The sequence below is a fragment of the Orcinus orca genome, chromosome 14 (assembly GCF_937001465.1).
Source record: "Orcinus orca chromosome 14, mOrcOrc1.1, whole genome shotgun sequence".
In the NCBI taxonomy this organism is placed as follows: Eukaryota; Metazoa; Chordata; class Mammalia; order Artiodactyla; family Delphinidae; genus Orcinus; species Orcinus orca.
In genome coordinates, this window is record NC_064572.1 from 59,636,984 (window position 1) to 59,657,944 (window position 20,961).

Genomic DNA, 20,961 nt, shown 5'->3' on the forward strand with positions numbered 1-20,961 from the left:
GCAGTCACAGACAATATGTCAACAGGCATGGCTATATTCCAACAAAATTTTATTTATAAAAACAGGCAGCAGGTCAAATCTGGTTTATAGACTGCAGTTATACAACGGCTGCCGCTTTAGGTCCCACCCACCTCTGTGCACTAGTGTACTTACCAAAGCATTTGATTTCTCTGTAAATGGCACCAATATTCAAAAAAGTGAAATAAGCATATCATTTATTACTACTCCTAGCAATATAAATTGAAGGAAAAAGTAAAAAGACAAATTCTTAAGTTTAAACTTATAAATACATGCCAATTCTAAAAATTATGTATACATAATAGCCTTAGGAATTTATATATTGTGAGAAGCAATCACATAAAATTTAGCATTCTCTTTACCATTTTTTCTCCGGTATGGGACGAGGCACGGCATTGACACGACACGGAAAGTTCGGTTGACCTGACAGATTTCGGCCAAGTATTGTACCAACAAGATTTAGAGGAAGGATAACAAAAAAACAGATGCAACAAACGGCCACCTGTAAATTAAATTAAAATATGTGTGATTACTCAGAGAACAATAACACTAATAAAAACAAGTAAAAACGACACTTAAAAATTTAAATACAATTTGATCACAAGAGAAAATGTTTAAGTTCAATATGGGTTAAAATTGTGCAGAATATATACTAATGGCAATAGGAAAAGAATGTGCTTTCGAATATTAGAATTAAACTAAATACAAGTTGAACTGTTTCCTATCTACTGTAGTTCCCAATTTTTCCTATTCTTCCATACTGTCCCTACTACAGTTCTTTTTTCCTCTCCTTTCACTTTCAGCTGTCATGCTTTTAACATATCCTTTATCTTTTATCATTATAACCAACTTATTTACTTGCCTACACTTCATTGAGCTCCTAATATGCACAAGGACCTTTATACATGTTATTTTTCTACTTTACAGATGAAGAAAATGAGACTTGAGAGAGGCTAAGTAACTTCCCATGATCACACAATTAGTAGGTGGCCGAACTAAGATTTCAATTCAGATCTGCCTGTCTCAATCTGTCTGCACATTTCTATTCTACAATGCCTTAGGATCTTAAAAATAGAAGAATATCACTATTTATGTACATATGTGTATTACTAAAATAATGAGTATTTTTCTGCCAATTAGTAATTCAAAGTCTAAAGTTACAGGGAAGACCACACAGAGATTCTAGAACCAAAGTGGTTAGTTAATAAATAAATTTATTTTTGTGATTTTTTTTCTTTATATAAATCTGTACACTCAAGGAGACACACTCAAGCTCTTTTCCAGCCAGCATCTGGTTAGGATTATTTCACTCTGAACTTCTAAAACTGGAATAGGACTGAATCACCTCTAAGATCTCTTTCAATTATACATTTTGGGGTTCTAATAAATCAAAAGTAAAAGTGAGATGCAGCTCAATATTAAAGAAATAAACAACCTAATCCAAACATGGGCAGAAGACCTTAACAGACATTTCTACAAAGAAGACATACAGATGGCCAAGAAGCACATGAAAAGCTGCTCAACATCACTAATTATTAGAGAAATGCAAATCAAAACTACAGTGAGGTATCACCTCACACCCGTTAGAATGGGCATCATCAGAAAATCTACAAACAACTGGAGAGGGTGTGGAGAAAAGGGAACCCTATTGCACTGTTGGTGGGAATGTAAATTGACACAGCCACTATGGAGAACAGTATGGAGGTTCCTTAAAAAACTAAAAACAGAATTACCATATGATCCAGCAATCCCACTACTGGGCATATACCCAGAGAAAACCATAATTCAAAAAAGACACATGCACCCCAATGTTCATTGCAGCACTATTTACAATAGCCAGGTCATGGAAGCAACCTAAATGCTCATCAACAGACGAATGGATAAAGAAGTTGTGGTACAGGGACTTCCCTGGTGGCGCAGTGGTTAAGAATCCGCCTGCCAATGCAGGGGACACGGGTTCGAGCCCTGGTCTGGGAAGATCCCACATGCCGTGGAGCAACTAAGCCCGTGAGCCACAACTACTGAGCCTGCGCTCTAGAGCCCACAAGCCACAACTACTGAGCCCATGTGCTGCAACTACTGAAGCCCGTGTGCCTAGAGCCAGTGCTCCGCAACAAGAGAAGCCACCACAATGAGAAGCCCATGCACTGCAACAAAGAGTAGCCTCCTCTCACCACAACTAGAGAAAGCCCGTGCACAGCAACAAAGACCCAACGCAGCCAAAAATAAATATAAAATAAATTAATTAAAAAAATGTTGTGGTACATATATGCAATGGAATATTACTCAGCCCTAAACAGGAATGAAATTGAGTCATTTGTGGAGATGTGGATGGATCTAGAGACTGTCATACAGAGCAAAGTAAGTCAGAAAGAGAAAAACAAATATCGTATATTAACACATGTATGTGGAACCTAGAAAAATGGTATAGATGAACCGGTTTCCAGGGCAGAAATTGAGACACAGATGTAGAGAACAAATGTATGGACACCAAGGGAGGAAAGCCACAGGGAGGGTGGAGATGGTGGTGTGCTGAACTGGGCGATTGGGATTGACATGTATACAACTGATGTGTTTAAAATTGATGACTAATAAGAACATGCTGTATATAAAAAAAATTAAATTAAATTTAAAAAAAACTCAATAAAATGTACCTTGATGGGAAAAAAAAGTAAAAGTGAGAGAAAAGCTGAATGAAAACTGTGAAGAAACTGACTGAGAGAAATGAAGAGGTGTGGGGTAGAAAATTCACAGTGATCACATGAGAAGGAAAGAATCTATTTTGAAGCAACATTGTGAAAACTCTGCATCTTCATTATATCCTTATGTGTGCTTGTGTGTGTTAAACAAGCCAAAGAGTATTATCATCTTCCTTTCAGGTAAAACTTGTATAAATGTATGAGAGTTAAGAGAGTTCTGAAATTCCATTTTAAAGCTCAGACTTAGAAAGGCAAATCATTGATGTCTCAGTTTAGACCTGTTAATAATATGAATTTCTGGGCTTCCCTGGTGGCGCAGTGGTTGACAGTCCGCCTGCCAATGCAGGGGACACGGGTTCATGCCCCGGTCTGGGAGGATCCCGCGTGCCGCAGAGTGGCTGGGCCCATAAGCCATGGCCGCTGAGCCTGTGCGTCCGGAGCCTGTGCTCCGCAACGCGAGAGACCACAACAGTGAGAGGCCCGTGTACCGCAAAAAAAAAATAATAATAAATAAATAAAAAATAAAAAAATATGAATTTTTGCCCATATAAATAACAAGAATATGTGAAACATAAAAAATAAGCAGACATTTTAAAGATATTTTAAATACTACGATATATTGTGAATTATACATACCTCATATTTGGGGGGTGAATTCTGTCTCAATTTTTGTTATTCATTGTTGATTGCTTTTTAAATTATTATTTTGCTATCATTAAGCATATAAAACTCATAAATATTAACACACTGTGATAGAGACCTATGTATTTTCCCCTTAATTTACCAGAATTCTAATTTCAGATAAGGATTGAAGAGAAGCTGGAGAAAACATTCCTATGTGGAATGACAATGGTCTAGCAGAGTGGTCTTCAAACTGTTCCATAGAACCTCAGGTCCTGCTGAAGAGTTTCAGGAATTCCACAAGCATTTGATTTGAATATCCTTTTGAAAATAGTTTTTTTTTAATAATATTTTTAAGTGTAATAAAAATATACACACTCAAATTAGTTCTATATCAAATATTAATAACTGGAGATACCACAATCACGTTAACTCATTTTCATGCAAACCTCAGAATAAAGTTTCTCCTGCTATCTCTGTGTATATATTTGGACTCCTAGTAAATGTGTCATTGATTAGGAAGGCTTGTAATGCTACACTGGTCTTTTGTTCTCCCTCCCCATCCTCCACCCCGACCCAATTCAGGCCTGCACATACTTGCTCACTAAAAGCTTTACAAGCAAATGCACTACAGCACATGCATGTCACAAGCAATTAAGTGGCAGGTGAAATGAGGGCATATCTTGCCTTGTGTGCTTAATCAAAGCATAACAGCAGTCATCAAAGGAACCTATAAACGGTCTCATCAAGACAATATCAACTGTTCAGAATTTAATTTTTTCCCCTTTTCCTGACTTTTTAATACGTGATAAAAAATGTGAGCAGTCTGTTAGAAACTGTTAGTGACTGAACTGTGAAACCAATTTCCTACTCCTTTATGTCCAAGTTCTAGATGACTTTACTTGAAAAATACTCTGAGACTGCAAGGCAAGCTATTTAAAAAAAAAAAAAGTCACATGGAACTAAATTATCCGAGAAGTCAGGATTTTTCTCAATACTGATATTCAACCAAACAAACTGGTTACTGAAGAAGAATGTTACCTGTACCCCTTGGTATTAAATCTGCATTCATCGCAACTTTATTGCTCTCATTAAATTTAGAATGCTAAAAAAACTGAATTTGCAAAATTTATTTATACTAACAGAATCAAGCTTGTATCTGTTTTCTTTATTGGGCTTCTGCATTAAGCTTTCGTTTAAAATGAAATTTAACAACTAAAAGTTAAAAAACCATTAGTCTAATACACTGGTGAAAACCCTGGAACTCAAACTAATACAGGGCCCACCCCTAGAGCTTCCTAGCCTCTGTTCATGGACCAATGAAAAGTGAAAACAGGGACGGGGGAAGGAAGGACTCACTCCAGGTTGAGGGCCTCCCCTAGCTACAATGAGAACAAGACAGAAACAAGTACTGCCTATCACTGCTTAATACCCCAAAGATGTACCAACTGGTCAACTATTCTCAACCTCAGTCACAGACTAAGAATGTGACTATTATTCTATCTTTATTTCCAGACTGGCCTTCTAAGGAAATCTGTGGTGTGAGTGGAAGGGAAAGGGAAAAGGCAGCCTAAGATGGGCTATTATGGAATACTAAAGGATATAAATTTTACTGAGGATGATAGACAGTAACTGCTTATATGTAAGGTGATTCTCAGAAAATATATCATCTTGTCAGTCATTACGTTTACGCATTTCCTTGACACTTGCTCAGAGTAGGCAATTTTTATGACTCCTTTTCTACCTTATACATTTTATGCCTTTATTTCTATATAAAAATTATTTAGCTTCAATTTAAGCATGTTGATAATAATCAAACCTAACAATCAGGACATTGCCAACGTAAACACAAATGCTTATAAGAAGCCTATCTATTTTATAGATATTTTCAACATGCTAATTAATAACTCCCCATTCTGTTTCTTGGGCAACTTCAATACTGTAATAGAAGAAACAATGGGTTTGAAGTTAAAAACTTATTCTATAATGCTAGCATTATCCTGATACCAAAACCATAAAAAAAGACATTATAAGAAAATTGCAGATCAATATTTCTCATAAATATAGGTTCAAAACAAAAAGCAACAAATTTTAGCAAATGGAATCCAGCTATATTACAAATTGAGGTTTATCAAAGGAATGCAAGATTGGTTTAAGATTCAATAATCAATCAATGCAGTTCACCATATTATCAGACTAAAAAGAGAAAATCATAGATCATCTCAAAAGGTGCAGAAAAAATCATTGCAAGAGCCAACCTCCCTTCACAATAAAACAAACTCAGCAAACTAGGAATAGAGGGGAACTTCATCAACTTGATTAAGGACATCTATGGAAAAACTACAGGTAATATTTCTTGATGGCACAAGACTGAATACTTTCCCCCTAAGATTGGGAACAAGAGAAGAAGTCTGGTCTCACCTCTTCTAGTCAACATTGTACTAGAGGTTCTAGCCAGTGCAATAAGCAAGAAAAAGAAATAAAAGGCATCCAGATTGGAAAGGAAGAAATAAAATTGTCTTTATTCTCAGACAACATGACAATCTATGTAAAAAAATCTTCAGGAATCTACAAAAAAGAAATTAGAACTAATAAGTGAGCTTAGCAAAGGTGCAGGATGCAAAGCCAACGTGCAAAAATCAACTGTTTTTCTACACACTAGCAACAAGCAATCAGAATTTTTAATTTAAAAAATACCATTTACAAATAGCATAAAAAATATGAAATACTTAGGGGTAATTTCAATAAAAGCTGTACAAAACCTTAATATTAACATCTATAAAACATTACAAAGAAGAAGTAAAGATACCTAAATAAGTCAAGAGATATACTGTGTTCATTAATCAAAAGACTTAATATAATGTTAAGATGTGAATTCTTCCCAAATTGATCCATAGCTTTAATGCAATCCTAATCAAAACCTCAGGGTTTTTTGTAGAAATTGACAAGCCGATTCTAAACTTAACATGCAAATGCAAAGAACCTAAAAATCCAAAACAACTCTGAAAAAGAACTGATTTCAAGACTTATTGTAAAGCTACAATAATCAAGACAGTGTGATACTGGCATCAAAAAAATCCAAAAAACAAATTAATCAATGCAACAGAAAAAAAAGTTCAGAAATAGATACACATAGATGCGTGGTCAATTGATTATCAATAAAAGTGCCAAGGGAAATCAGTGGAGAAAGAGTAATCTTTTCAACAAATGGTGCTAGAACAAATGAAGAGCCATAAGCAAAACAAAACAAAACAAAACCCTTGACCCTTAACTCATACAATATATAAAATTAACTACAAATGGATCATAGACCTATATTTCAGAGCGAAAACTATAAAATTTCTAGAAGAAAACATATGAGGAAAACTTACTGATCTTTGATTTGGCAAAAGATTTCTTAAAAAGGACAGAAAAGCACAAATCGTAAAAGGAAAAAAATCAATAAATTGGACTTCAAAATTAATAACTTTTGCTCTTCAAAAGATACTCTTGGACTTCCCTGGTGGCGCAGTGGTTGAGAATCCACCTACCAATGCAGGGGACACAGGTTCGAGCCCTGGTCTGGGAAGATCCCACATGCCATGGAGCAACTAAGCCTGTGCGCCACAACTACTGAGCCTGAGCTCTAGAGCCCAATAGCCACAGCTACTGAGCCTGCGTGCCACAACTACTGAAGCCCACGCACCTAGAGCCCGTGCTCCACAACAAAGAGAAGCCACCGCAATGAGAAGCCCACACACCACAATGAAGAGTAGCCCCTGCTCACCGCAACTAGAGAAAGCCTGCGTGCAGCAACGAAGACCCAACGCAGCCAAAAATAAATTAATTAATTAAAAAAAAAAAGCATGTCCCCATCTTGCCCAATTAATATCAAGCAGACGTGGGGCAAAACCATCAAAAAAAAAAAAAGATACTCTTAAGAGAATGAAAAGACAAGCCACAAAATGGGAGAATATACTTGCAAGCTACATATAAGACAAAGGACTAGTATCTACAATACATAAAGAACTCTTACCATTCAACAAGACAAGCTATAAAAAATAAGCAAAAGATTTAAACATTCATTAAAGAATATATATGGATGGCAAATAAGTACACAAAAATATCTTCAACATTAGTCATTAGGGAAATGCAAATTTAAACCACAATGAGACAACACTACACTTCCACTATAATGGCTAAAATTAAAAAGACTGACCATATCAAGTACTGGAGATAATGTGAAGCAACTGGAACCCTTATAAATACAATGCTAGTGGGAATGTAAAATGGCAAAACCACTTTGGGAAAGTTTAATAGTTTCTTGAAAAGTTAAGCTATAATATGACTCAGTCATTCCACTGTAGTTATTTATCCAAGAGAATCAAAAAATATGTCCACACAAAGATTTACATACGAATACTCACAGCAGCTTGATTTGTATGTAATAGCCAAAAACTGAGAACAATTCAAAAGTTCATTACTGGGTAAGTGGATAAACAAACTGTGGTACTTCCCTTACAATAAAATACTACTGAGCAATACAAAGGAACAAAACTATTAATATATGCAACAACATCAAGAGATTTTTAAAATAATTTTCTGAGTGAAAAAAGACCAAAAAAAGATCATACTCTGTGAGTCTACTTATATGAAATTCTAGGTAATGCAAACTAATCTAAGATGACAGAGAGCAGACCGGTGGTTACCTGAGAATGAAAAAGGGAAGGGAAAAAGAAAATTTTTAACGTAAAAAAAAGAAAAAGGAAAGAAAGAAAGAGAGGGACTTCCCTGGTGGCACAGTGGTTAAGAATCCGCCTGCCAATGCAGGGGACACGGGTTCGAGCCCTGGTCCGGGAAGAACCCACATGCCACAGAGCAACTACACCCGTGCACCACAACTACTGAGCCTGCACACCACAACTACTGAGCCCACGTGCCACAACTACCAAAGTCCGCGCGCCTAGAGCCCATGCTCCGCAACAAAGAGAAGCCGCCACAATGAGAAGCCTGCGCACTGCAACGAAGAGTAGCCCTTGCTTGCAGCAATTAGAGAAAGCCCACACGCAGCAACGAAGACCCAACGCAGCCAAAAATAAATAAATAAATAAATAGATAAATAGATTTAAAAAAGAAAGAGGGAAGGAAGGAGGAGGAAAAAGGGATAAATTACAAAGGTATATAACAAAACTTCTGGACTTGATAAATAACTTTTTTAAAATTGTGGTGACTGTCTCCCAAATATATACATATATCAAAGCTTGCCACACTTTAAATAGATACAATTTATCATATGTTAATTATACTTCAATACAGCTGTAAAAACATACAGACCAAAAAAAGGCATAAAACATTCTTCATTCACTGCTCTCGGCATAAACCTGAACTCCGGGCAGAAAGGAAAAAAAGAAAAAAAAACTAAAACAGATCATCACCACCACCAGCACCACAACAAAGAAAATGTGACTTTAAGTGAAAAACTGAATCCTAGTTTTTTGCTTGGTAAAAGCGGGATAATGCATACCACTATCTCTATCTCTTTGAGTTCTTCTGAAAACCAGGTGAGACAAGGGGTGTGAAAGTGTTTTGTAAAGTACAAAATGCTATGCAAATGTACCTGTCCTTACTATAACTCATCTTGTTAGATATGGCACATCACTTCCGTCAGTTGAGATCATTTTAGATGCTGTCTTCATCATTCCATATTACTAGTCCCTGCCCCACACCCATCTCATGTCCTTGTTCAATTTAATCATCAGATCACTGTGCCTTTATATGTCATCAACAATGATTTGGATAGGTCAAAGTCAAGAATATCTGTCATGTTCTACTAAAAGACAGTATGTGACATATTATGGGTAATATCATACCAATACTTTAATTCTATTATTATTTACATGTTTACCTGACTGTACTATTCTACCCACATTTCTCCATCTTGTCCAACAAGATATAATACTTTATTTATACTCTTTGTTCTTCTAGTCTTGCTAAAACCTACCGAAGAGAGGAACTGAAGTTGTTCTGGCATTTTTGTTTTAATGAATCCATAACAGCTCCTATGCTGTTATGATTTAAAAAGTAAATTTTAATAACACATTCTAAAATCTTGTGCCTCATCAAGTTCACTATGTTTTGTAAGGGAGAATCCACTTTCTTCATTTTCCTTCTAGAAAAACAATTTGCCTCTGTCTTACACAGTTATTCAAGCATTACTTATCATCATGATCTCTCAGAATCTCTAAAAGATCAGTTATATGAGCAACTAAACTTACTAAGGCAGCTGGGTACTCCTGTACAATCAATCCCCTTATCTAAGGCTTCACTTCCCTCTTATCAGGGATTATTTCCTCTTGTCTTTTATTGTTTGAAGGTTATTTTATTTGATGAAAAATAAAAAGAGAAAGAATGAGATAGAGCGATTCTTCTTTTACTCTGTTACATCACTGATCCCATGTAATGAGCCTTTGGTCTTGCTATCAAAATATTTTTACAAAATCCTTTTGTTAGCCTTAGCACTTGTCAAGAGTTCAGGTTAGGAAACGGAGGTTTTCTAACACTATTTTTATAGACTTTAGTATCCTTTCATACTTAGGTATACTGTACTCTTCTCACAACCTTTGAGAGATCACAAAATAGCATGTATCCATTACTCTTTGTCTCCATTTTTTCCTCATTGTGTTAATTTCTGATTATATATCATGAATTTCTTTTTTCATGTGTGTGGGGGGGGGCTACGCCACACGGCGTTCAGGATCCTAGTTCCCTGATCAGGGGTTGAACCTGCACCCCATGCAGTGGAAGCGCAGTCTTAACCACTGGACCACCAGGGAAGTCCCCATGAATTTCATTTTTGAAAACCTCAAATTCTCAAGCCATTTTCCCAGTTACGGCCCAAGACTTGGGTCATGAGAGAGCATTTCCCTAAATATTTGTGAAATCTGATTTCCTAAAACCTCGGGCCTATTTCTGATGATTCCCCTCCTAAGCTAAAACAAACCTCAAGATGACAAATATTACATGGCTCATGACCCCTGTTACTTCTCCATCAACTATTCTACCCATTAAGAGACAAAACCATAAAGTATGATAAGTCAAGGATTTATCAGTACATTCTGAACTGAGTAATATTTAGATTAGAAAGTTTATTAGTTTCTACGCTACCTTGCCTCTGAGTTTAAAACTCTGCAACTTGGCTCTTTGTCCTTTGAAAGCCTCCAATAACATTAAATTAAGAATCTGAGATTTACAACCCACAAAAGACTTGATGCCTAAAATGTTTTTTTCAGAATATCCTGGCAAACCCTTCCTCATTCCCAAGAAACTCTCATAGGACCAAAATCTCTGGGTATAACACCTAAATCATTTCTGAACAAATTCCAAAGGAAAAAGGTTTTACCTTACCAGATACAATTTAATTTGAAGTACACTCTCTCTGACTCTCTGTATAGTACCTCTGCCAGAACACACCAACTTCAGAAACAGGTATGTTCATCTCTGAACAGTCTTTGACCCCAAATTTCATTTAAATGCTCTCTTACATTGTTTTGTAACACTCTCTAGGAACCATGACTTAAGCCTGGGACACTAGACATTAGCTGAGATTACCACCACCACCCTCTACTTATGTTTCTTTTACCTTTATTAACCTGCTAAGATTGACTATTATTCAACAAGTTTAATCTGGCATGGATTTAATGGCTTTTTATGTATAATCAGGTACACATGAGCAGAGAATTTGGGGTCCAGAGACAAATTTCATCCATTTTCAATCTTATCGTGGGCTAGTCCTGGGGACAAAAGCAGTATTCTGACAAGACTCCAGATCCCAAGTGGGCAAAATCCCCATTGTTCTGGTGCCTCTGTAGGGCAAGACAGAGGCTGAAGTCACTATGACTACATCTGGATTAAGCCTTCAATTGTGGAATCTCTGAGAAACAGAACCAGAGCTAAGATCACCAGAGAAAAGGCTCAATGTCCAAGAGATCAAAGGAATGGGGGACAGAATGAGCTAAGGCCTCGGGAAGAGCATATAAGAGTATCTGAAGACTCTGATTTTCAAACTAGGCTATTTTAGTAGGAGAACCAGCTTCTCAGACACATGTGGTCTGGGAGCTTTTCAGCTGACAGATCCATCCTCAGATGCTGGGAACTAGAATCAGGTAAATAGTAGAGACTGGGTTTAAAGCAGGACAGATAAAATTGACATAGGATGAAGCCCTGGGCATTGAAATTTTAAAACTCCCCAGTGACTCTAATGTGTACCCACGGTTGAGAACCATGGAGTTTGTGAGAATATATAACCATTTCCTTCATAATGTCAACAAGTCAAATAACTTAAAATATAAGTTTAAGTAGTTAAAACACTTAATGGACAACTAGGTCAAACATTCACATCAATTCTTAAATTTCATGTTCTAAACAAGTTCTGATATGCTTAAAAAGAGGCAAAAAATGTTAGACCACACACCTGATTAAAACTTGAGGGCAGTGGAATGCCCTTCACTCAGCATTCCTTCATTATAAATTAGAATGCAAATTAAGACCATGACATTGTAGGAGGCCGATAAGCACCAACAGCCAGTCTTTTATATGCCAAAGATCAATTTTACAAACCATCTCTGGCTCAGCAGAGAGTCTGATATTGTATTTGAATAATTAATAATTATTAAATTATCTAAAGGCAAGTTACAGTGAATATTAACATTTAAAACCCCATTTACACAGTGGTAAAATTTATAATTTTAGTGAAACAAAGCATATAATTTTCACCACATCAAATTCAAAACTTTATGATGAAAATTATAACAGAACCAGAATTTTAATTTTTTAAATATTATGAAAGTAATTAATTCAGTAGATAATCTTTAAGAAGTAACTTGAATCTCTCTATATACTTCCTGATGGCCTGGAACTACTATGAAGCAAATTCTTTTCCAGTTAATTAATGAATGTAATTAATTACTTTACCCTTTCCTAACCTTTATCAGTTACTTTGCAAAAACAAAAAACAAACAAAAGCTTTCAATTTTGAAGCAATCTGCAAAATATTCCTAAATAAAAAATATTAAAGACTTAGTAAAAATATACATGCAAGGTGTCTTTGAAAAACCTGGACTGTAAAACAACCAATCATCTGGAATTTCTGTGAAACCATTCAATAACTCCCATACAATAGAAAGAAAGCCAAAACGATTAAAATTCAGATGGAGATATGGGTTCCAGTTACAGTTCTGCCGTTAACTATCTGTATGACCTTAACCAAGTTAACTGCCTCTCTGAAAAGCAGTAACCACCTTCCAACTCGCATACATATATGTACATGTGTGCGCAAGTTTGCAAAGTGTACATTAAGACTAAAGTCTACTCCAGGCCTAAAGTTGTTTCTAGTAAAAAGACAACAGGAAGAATCTGAAGACTATGAGGTGACTGTGTAAAGCGCCAGTATTTCTGTGCTTTAGCTTTAATACATTTAAATAATCTAAAACATTTCAAACTCTGTGATAACAGGTAAGATATGAGATAGGATTTTAGTATCTATAGCACATATATTATCAATATTAATACAGATGCTTTCATAAGGTTCTAAAAATAGTACACTATTACCAAAAAAAAAAAAAAATGTTGTGGAGAGTCTTCACTTCCTACCACTGCACTCACCTACCACATTAAAACACCCATGTTGCTTGTGTGTCATCATTCTTCTAAAATATACTCACCAGTTTATCCCTAGCTGTTCTTTCACTTTATTGGTTGACAGAATCAAGAAAAAATGTTCTTTACCTAACTTTCCAGGACTGGGTAGGGACTGGCTGCAAATAGCAGAACTCCTAGTTAAGAGGTTCTCTGGAGAGACAGCAGGCCTCACATTAGAGAATGCTTACACTCTTTCAGTTTAAAGGTAAGATGCAAGCAACTCACCATTGTTCCAAAAGGAATGGCTCTCGAAGCATGGTAATAAATGGCTATAAAATTGATGAAGAAGGCAGTGCCACACACCATAGCTGGGATGAGGAATGCACCAATGAACATCTGCTTTATCCATCTCCTTCCTGAAAGAAAAGGGAAACTATAATAATCAGAGAGCTAGGTAGACAGACAGACATATATTAATGTTTAAAAGGTGGTTATTTAGTACCAAATTATCTAAAATTTTAATGTAAAAAACTTAAATTTGACATCCTAATAGCTGTTTCAAAACAACAGCTAATAAAGACCAGTCCAACTATTCAAGTATGTCTAGTGGAAACACGCTTTTGATGTGGGTGTACCGGAAAAGAGCAATGAACTATGGTAAAATATTCTGGTGTTTTGTCCTGATTCTGCCACTGAACCACTGTGAACGTTGGTAAACCACTCAATCTTTCTGGGCTACAAGTTGGCCTAGAAAGGTGTTTTCAAACACCTAGGTGTTACTTGGAGTTCTGGAGCTTCTAAGAGGTGCCCATGAAGTCACCAGTAAAGGAAGGGCCCAGGTCCTCCAGCCCTGCTTCAACAGAACAAGTTCATTTTCAACAGTTTCACACATTATAGTTTCATATATGCTCTCATTTGAAAAGAGGGTTACACTGCTTTAAACAAACAAACAAACAAAAGTTTAAAAACCCCTGGGTTAACGTTCCCTAAATTTACTCTTAGCTCTATGATTATAAACATATATTTAAATTCATTTCTATGTTTCAAAAGGAAAAATCAATAGAATGTGTTTCATGAGCTTCCTCTCAGCAATTAGAACTAAATATTTATAAGTTTTACTATTTCTTTGAACCTCTTTGTACTGCCAAAATTCTACTTACTGAGAATCTATTATTTAAATAACCCAAGGAAAGAATTTTTAAACTATGTAATCAAAAATTTTTTAATCAAGTTCATAATGACCAGAAGCACAACAGGAGCTAGCTTTCTAACCCAGCAGAGCACATGAGCAAGCACACCTCCGGGACACATCTTCATACTGCTCAGGAACGTAATGTAAAGATTTAACATGGGATCACTATTAAAGTTCAGCCCCACAACCATAAGCAACAGGACCCAAACAGAAAGTGCTACAGGAAAAACAAGCAATATCCTAACTTTTATTTTCTTCTATATAAAGTTCTTTTCAAACATCTGTCTCATAGAATTACTACCCCAGATCTTGACATTCTTGCAGAAAAACTCCTTGATTCTGAACTTTTGCCTCTATTTAATTTCTTTCTCAGGTACGTTTCAAGAACCCCTCCTTTCTAAACTAATACTCAGCATTTGAACAAAGCAAAAAGGGTAAGAACTAATTAAAATGATTATTTCTCTTATTAAATTCCAACTCTTTCCTAGCATTCTCTTTTCCTGCACTTTCCATTATCTTCTCAGATTCAGACACGGGTTAATAAATTCTATATTCAGCTATATTCAACTCTCTCTTTCTCCCTTTCCCTCCAACAGTCAAAAAGAATCCCACGTACGTTCCACCGGGTACAATCAGTGGCCCAGGCATCTGCATTGTGCTTCCTACTGCTCCCCAACACCCTTGGAGACTCTGGTCTTTAAATTGGGTCTAGAGCACTATCCAGTGCACTGAGGACAGTATGAAGTCTTTGAGCTCCACTGTAGTTCAGATCCTGAGATAACCTGAAGAATCCTTGATTCTCTGGGCTGACCTCTGTATTCACCTGGTTTTAGGGATCGCTCAGACAAAATATCAGGACATGATCAGACCTCCTCAGGGCACTGTCAATCAGAAAATAACCTTTAGATTATTCCTGGTAAGATTTGATACTCCTAGGCTTAGGTCTGAACTCTGTCAACTTTCAAGAATAAGTATAGTAAAGTTTGGTTGGGTGTTCTTAACTTGCAATTGGACTAAAAGCAAATTTATGTCCAAGGATGAATAAATTTCCTGTTTTGAGTAATCTGTTTCTGCTGTGGAGACTTTTTTGGATGTCATAAACTGTACAATTCTTAGCATAACTAGTTTTCAGGTTAAATTCAAAGTAGGAGTTACCTTAGGCATCCTTATTTCCTCAGGATGGTAGACCTGTGTGCTAAGACTCATTTCCCATATCTAGATGTAGAACAGAGAAACTGAACAGCTAACTAAAATAGTCAGGAATCTGCAATGATACTCCCTCAGGCAATCCAGAGAACTCTCTCTGCTGAAGGTATACACCACATTAAGTCTGGTAGGACCAATTTTTTAAAAAGCCATGGTAAACCAGGATATCCTGAGGGAATTTTAAATGCTCTGAGCTCCTATAGACGATATGTCTAGTCTACTAAAAGAAGGCAGGACTCCCTAATGACGACACTGCTTAGGATGGGCTGGGAAAATCACATTAAGAAATCTCTATCCTTAGGAATATAATTTTAATGTCTTTCAACAACCCGTCATTCATAAACTAAAATATGCTAATCTACTACTTTTTGCACGTTTCTGACTCCAAACAATTACAGGGGAAAAAAAGGAACTTAAAAACCCTGAATGCCATCACAGCAAGAAACACCAAGGAGCAGTGTCCTCGTATCATCCATGTATACCCCGTCATTTCCAGGTCACAGTAGTAAAGAAGCAAGGGGGTATTCAAGATGAAGCTCTCTTAGCAAAAGATTGCAACAGAAAATCTTTGTGCATGTCCTTTGATAAGTATTTAAGAGTCAACAGAAGTAAACAGATTTCCTTCCTATGCTCTTTCACTGTCCAGACATTTATCCATAAACCATGAAACATGCCTTTACATTCGGCTATGAAGCTATATATTCTATGTGGAAACATCCCATGGAGCACTACTAGGGAACTAGGCACCTGAAAGCAAAATAGTATCAATAACTTAAATACACTCTCTCCTACATGTTCCTCAGGGCTAATTCACAGTGGACAATGGAGAAATCTATTCATTATTCATAATTTTAGGAAATAAAATGCAAGGATTCCATAAAAGCAAATTAGAACATATAACAGGTATGGTGGAGATTATGTGAAATCGGATAACAAAGGACTTTACAATGGCTGTACTGCACATTTTAAATTCCATATACCTCACAGTGTAATATTAGCATCTATAATTAAAAATACAAAGCAGTAACTCATAAATTACCTCCTTGTCTAGCATACAGACTTCCTCCAAAATAACCATTCACTGGAGATGTAGCAGCATAGACAAATATGGCTGTACTGAGCATTGACCCCCTCCTAAAAAGGCAAAACAACACATATGATAAACTAAAACCAACGATTTAAAGAAAATATCATATAGCCTATCACATTAACATTAGTTTAATTTCAAAAATAAATTTAGCAGGAACACAAAAGTATCCTTCTGGACTGCAAAGGACCTCAAAAGGTCGCCTAGTGAAAGAATTTCTAGTTAAAATTGCACTTAAATAATAACAGACTGATCCTCATTCTTTTTAAATTTGAAGTTAAATTTCATAATATTCTAAACAAATATTTCACATTTCTTTGGCAAACATATTAGAAGCTGGCACTAAAACTGTTTTGCAACCCTGTGAACCAATCACATCATATGGAAAAGGATATTCATCTGTTAAGAAAAATAATTAGAATATTCCTCTTTATAATTTAACTGCTGGAGATTCTTGCCTGCTGATAGAAATAAAATGGAAGTACTATAACCTATATTACTGCTATTACTTTAAATGGTATAATTGTGAGACTTTTCCTATTTAGTTTCCTTTACATTAACTCAGATCAACAATTTCTAACCTCCTCTTCCAATAATATCTAAGCAATTCAGACCAGCTCTCCTATTAAATAAAACTGGACAAAATATTTTAAATGCCATAATATAGAAATGTACTTAACTCACTAAAAATAAAGATCATTTCTGAAACTCACCACAACTAGGAAGGTAAAAGACTATAGATAGAAAATATAACCTTGTCAGTTTGAGATAAATACTACTTAAAATAGAATTTACAACAGTATCACACTAATGTGTGCATTGGAAGGATACACAACTTTCAAAAATTAACCACCTTCTGGATAATAATTATTATTCCATCCCATTGTCCACCTACAAAGGAATCATACAGTCTTGAAACATGTACCACTCTTCCGTTCAAACAATTATGTTCCACTTCTTAAAGAAGATACATAAGTTAAAACACTGCAATGTTTAATAACACCAATATATAGCTAAATACAAGTGTCGCATAATATAAAAGTCTGTCATTCCCATGTTTAGAAGACTGTGGGTCTCTCAAAATCAATCAGTTTAAAAACCAGATTTGCCCACAGCCAACATCATTCTCAATGATGAAAAACTGAAACCATTTCCTCTAAGATCAGGAACAAGACAAGGCTGTCCACTCTCACCACTGTTATTCAACATAGTTTTGGAAGTTTTAGCCACAGCAATCAGAGAAGAAAAAGAAATAAAAGGAATCCAAATCAGAAAAGAAGAAGTAAGATTGTCACCGTTTGCAGATGACATGATACTATACATAGAGAATCCTAAAGATGCTACCAGAAAACTACTAGAGCTAATCAATGAATCTGGTAAAGAAGCAGGATACAAAATTAAAACACAGAAATTTCCTGCACTCCTATACAATAAGGATGAAAACTCTGAAAGAGAAATTAAGGAAACACTCCCATTTGCCATTGCAACAAAAAGAATAAAATACCTAGGAATAAACCTACCTAAGGAGACAAAAGAGCTGTATGCAGAAAACTATTAGACACTGATGAAAGAAATTAAAGATGATACAAATAGATGGAGAGATATACCACGTTCTTGGATTGGAAGAATCAACACTGTGAAAATGACTATATTACCCAAAGCAATCTACAGATTCAATGCAATCCCTATCAAACCACCAATGGCATTTTTCAGAGAACCAGAACAAAAAATTTCACAATTTGTATGGAAACACAAAAAACCCCGAATAGCCAAAGCAATCTTGAGAAAGAAAAACAGAGCTGGAGGAATCAGGCTCCCGGACTTCAGACTATACTACAAAGCTACAGTCCTCAAGACAGTATGGTACTGGCCCAAAACAGAAATATAGATCAATGGAACAGGATAGAAAGCCCAGAGATAAACCCACACCCATAAGGTCACCTTATTTTTGATAAAGGAGACAAGAATATACAATGGAGAAAAGACAGCCTCTTCAATAAGTGGTGCTGGGAAAACTGGGCAGCTACATGTAAATGAATGAAATTAGAACACTCCCTAACACCATACACAAAAATAAACTCAAAATGGATTAAAGACCTAAACGTAAGGCCAGACAGTATAAAACTCTTAGAGGAAAACATCGGCAGAACACTCTATGACATAAATCACAGCAAGATCCTTTTTGACCCACTTCCTAGAGAAATGGAAATAAAAACAAAAATAAACAAATGGGACCTAATGAAACTTAAAAGCTTTTGTACAGCAAAGGAAATCATAAACAAGACGAAAAGACAACCCTCAGAATGGGAGAAAATATTTGCAAATGAAGCAACTGACAAAGGATTAATCTCCAAAATTTAGAAGCAGCTCATGCAGCTCAGTATCAAAAAAACAAACAACCCAATCCAAAAATGGGCAGAAGACCTAAGTAGACATTTCTCCAGAGAAAATATACAGATTGCCAACAAACACATGAAAGAATGCTCAACATCACTAACCATTAGAAAAATGTAAATCAAAACTACAATGAGGTATCACCTTACACCAGTCACAATAGCCATCATCAAAAAATCTACAAACAATAAATGCTGTAGAGGGTGTGGAGAAAAGGGAACCCTCCTGTACTGTTGGTGGGAATGTAAATTGATACAGCCACTATGGAGAACAGTATGGAGGTTCCTTAAAAGACTAAAAACAGAACTACCATATGACCCAGCAACCCCACTACTGGGCATATACCCTGAGAAAACCATAATTCAGAAAGAGTCATGTACCACAATGTTCATTGCAGCTCTATTTACAATAGCCAGGACATGGAAGCAACTTAAGTGTCCACCGACAGATGAATGGATAAAGAAGATGTGGCACATATATACAATGGAATATTACTCAGCCATAAAAAGAAACGAAATTGAGCTATTCGTAGTGAGGTGGATGGACCCAGAGACTGTCATACAGAGTGAAGTAAATCAGAAGAAGAAAAATAAATACCATATGCTAACACATATATATGGACTCTTAAAAAAAAATGGTTCTGAAGAAACTAGGGGCAGGACAGGAATAAAGATGCAGACGTAGAGAGTGGACTTGAGGACACACGGAGGGGGAAGGGTAAGCTGGGATGAAGTGAGAGAGTGGCACGGACTTATATATACTACCAAATGCAAAATAGATAGTTAGTGGGAAGCAGCCACATAGCACAGGGAGATAAGCTCAGAGCTTTGTGACCACCTAGAAGGGTGGGATAGGGAGGGTGGAAGGGAGACGCAAGAGGGAGGAGATATGGGGATATATGTATATGTATAGCTGAATCACTATGTTATAAAGCAGAAACTAACACACCATTGTAAAGCAATTATACTCCAATAAAGATGTTAAAAATTAAATAAATAAATAAATAAAAAATTAAAACCAGATTTGTTTTTTCAAGTATCCAATTAAACACTGCAGGTACTAACTTATTTCTTCCAGACTATCATTAACAAATTGATCCATTCTGTTTATAACTGGGTGTGTGACCACTGACAGAGAGTTCAAAAACACTGCTCATGTGACTGAGAGTCCACAATGACTACCAGCGGGTTAAGTTTGTAGTCCCCAGAGACATTTCCACTAAATGGAAATGTGAGTATATAAGTTACAGTTTTAAAAATCAGACATACCCTTGCACCTCTTTGTTCATAAATATTTTGTCGGTATTTTACACCCAAAATAGACCATTTTCATCTACACTGAAAAAATCTGCTGAAGTGGGGAACTGTCCTCCTTGTTCATCTCTCCAAGACTGGGGGTGGGGGGAAGAGGGTGATATCTAAGTAGCTGCTTCACCTACACTTGCCATCTCACCACTGCAAAGCAAGTTTCAGCACAGCAGCTGCATTTTACCAGACTTACCCATACCTTCTCAAACACCATATGCCTTCTCAAGGGTTAATATAACACTAACCTGCATCCCTACATTGATGTTGATCCTCTACCTATCTAAATATTTTTTTCTTCCCTGATTGCTATGACCATCATTGAGCAAAGTAATTTTCACATGTTACATTATCTGCTTTTTATCCTCTAGAATCCTTTAGATTCCTACTCTGGAGTGAGTCTTACAAATCTTATGTGCAAGTTTTTCATTTTCTGACCGCTTTGTATTTTTACTATCTCTATCTTCATTTCTACAGCCCAGAAAATTAAGAGACACATTCTGGAGTAAGAGTGCCTAGGTTCAAATCCCAGCTTACTAACACCCTTTACTAATAGCTGTGTGATCTTACTCAAATTACTTAACCTCCCTGAGCTTTACTCTTCTCATCTGTGGGATGCAGATAAAAATAGTCCCTTTACGTGGCTGACGTGAGGATTAAATGAGCTAATGAGCATAAAGCTCCTAACACGGAACCTCAATAATGTTAGTCATTTTGATATCATAATAATACTGATATCATATCATAATAATACTGATATAATAATACTCACAGCTGTAGTACTTACCATGTAAATGATTAATTATGTTCACTTCAAATAAGCAC

General features: G+C 36.1%; 1 protein-coding gene across 1 annotated transcript in view; it reads right to left on the reverse strand.

The window, feature by feature from the left end:
* The window catches only part of TM9SF3 (transmembrane 9 superfamily member 3), a 76,625-nt gene that overhangs the window by 22,736 nt on the left and 32,928 nt on the right, over positions 1-20,961 (reverse strand). Inside the window, exons 8-10 of the mRNA XM_004268392.3 lie at positions 16,391-16,485; positions 13,239-13,369; positions 381-520 (exon numbers count right to left, since the gene is read on the reverse strand). Coding sequence (XP_004268440.1) covers positions 381-520; positions 13,239-13,369; positions 16,391-16,485 — 366 coding nt within the window. The remainder of the gene's footprint in view (positions 1-380; positions 521-13,238; positions 13,370-16,390; positions 16,486-20,961) is intronic.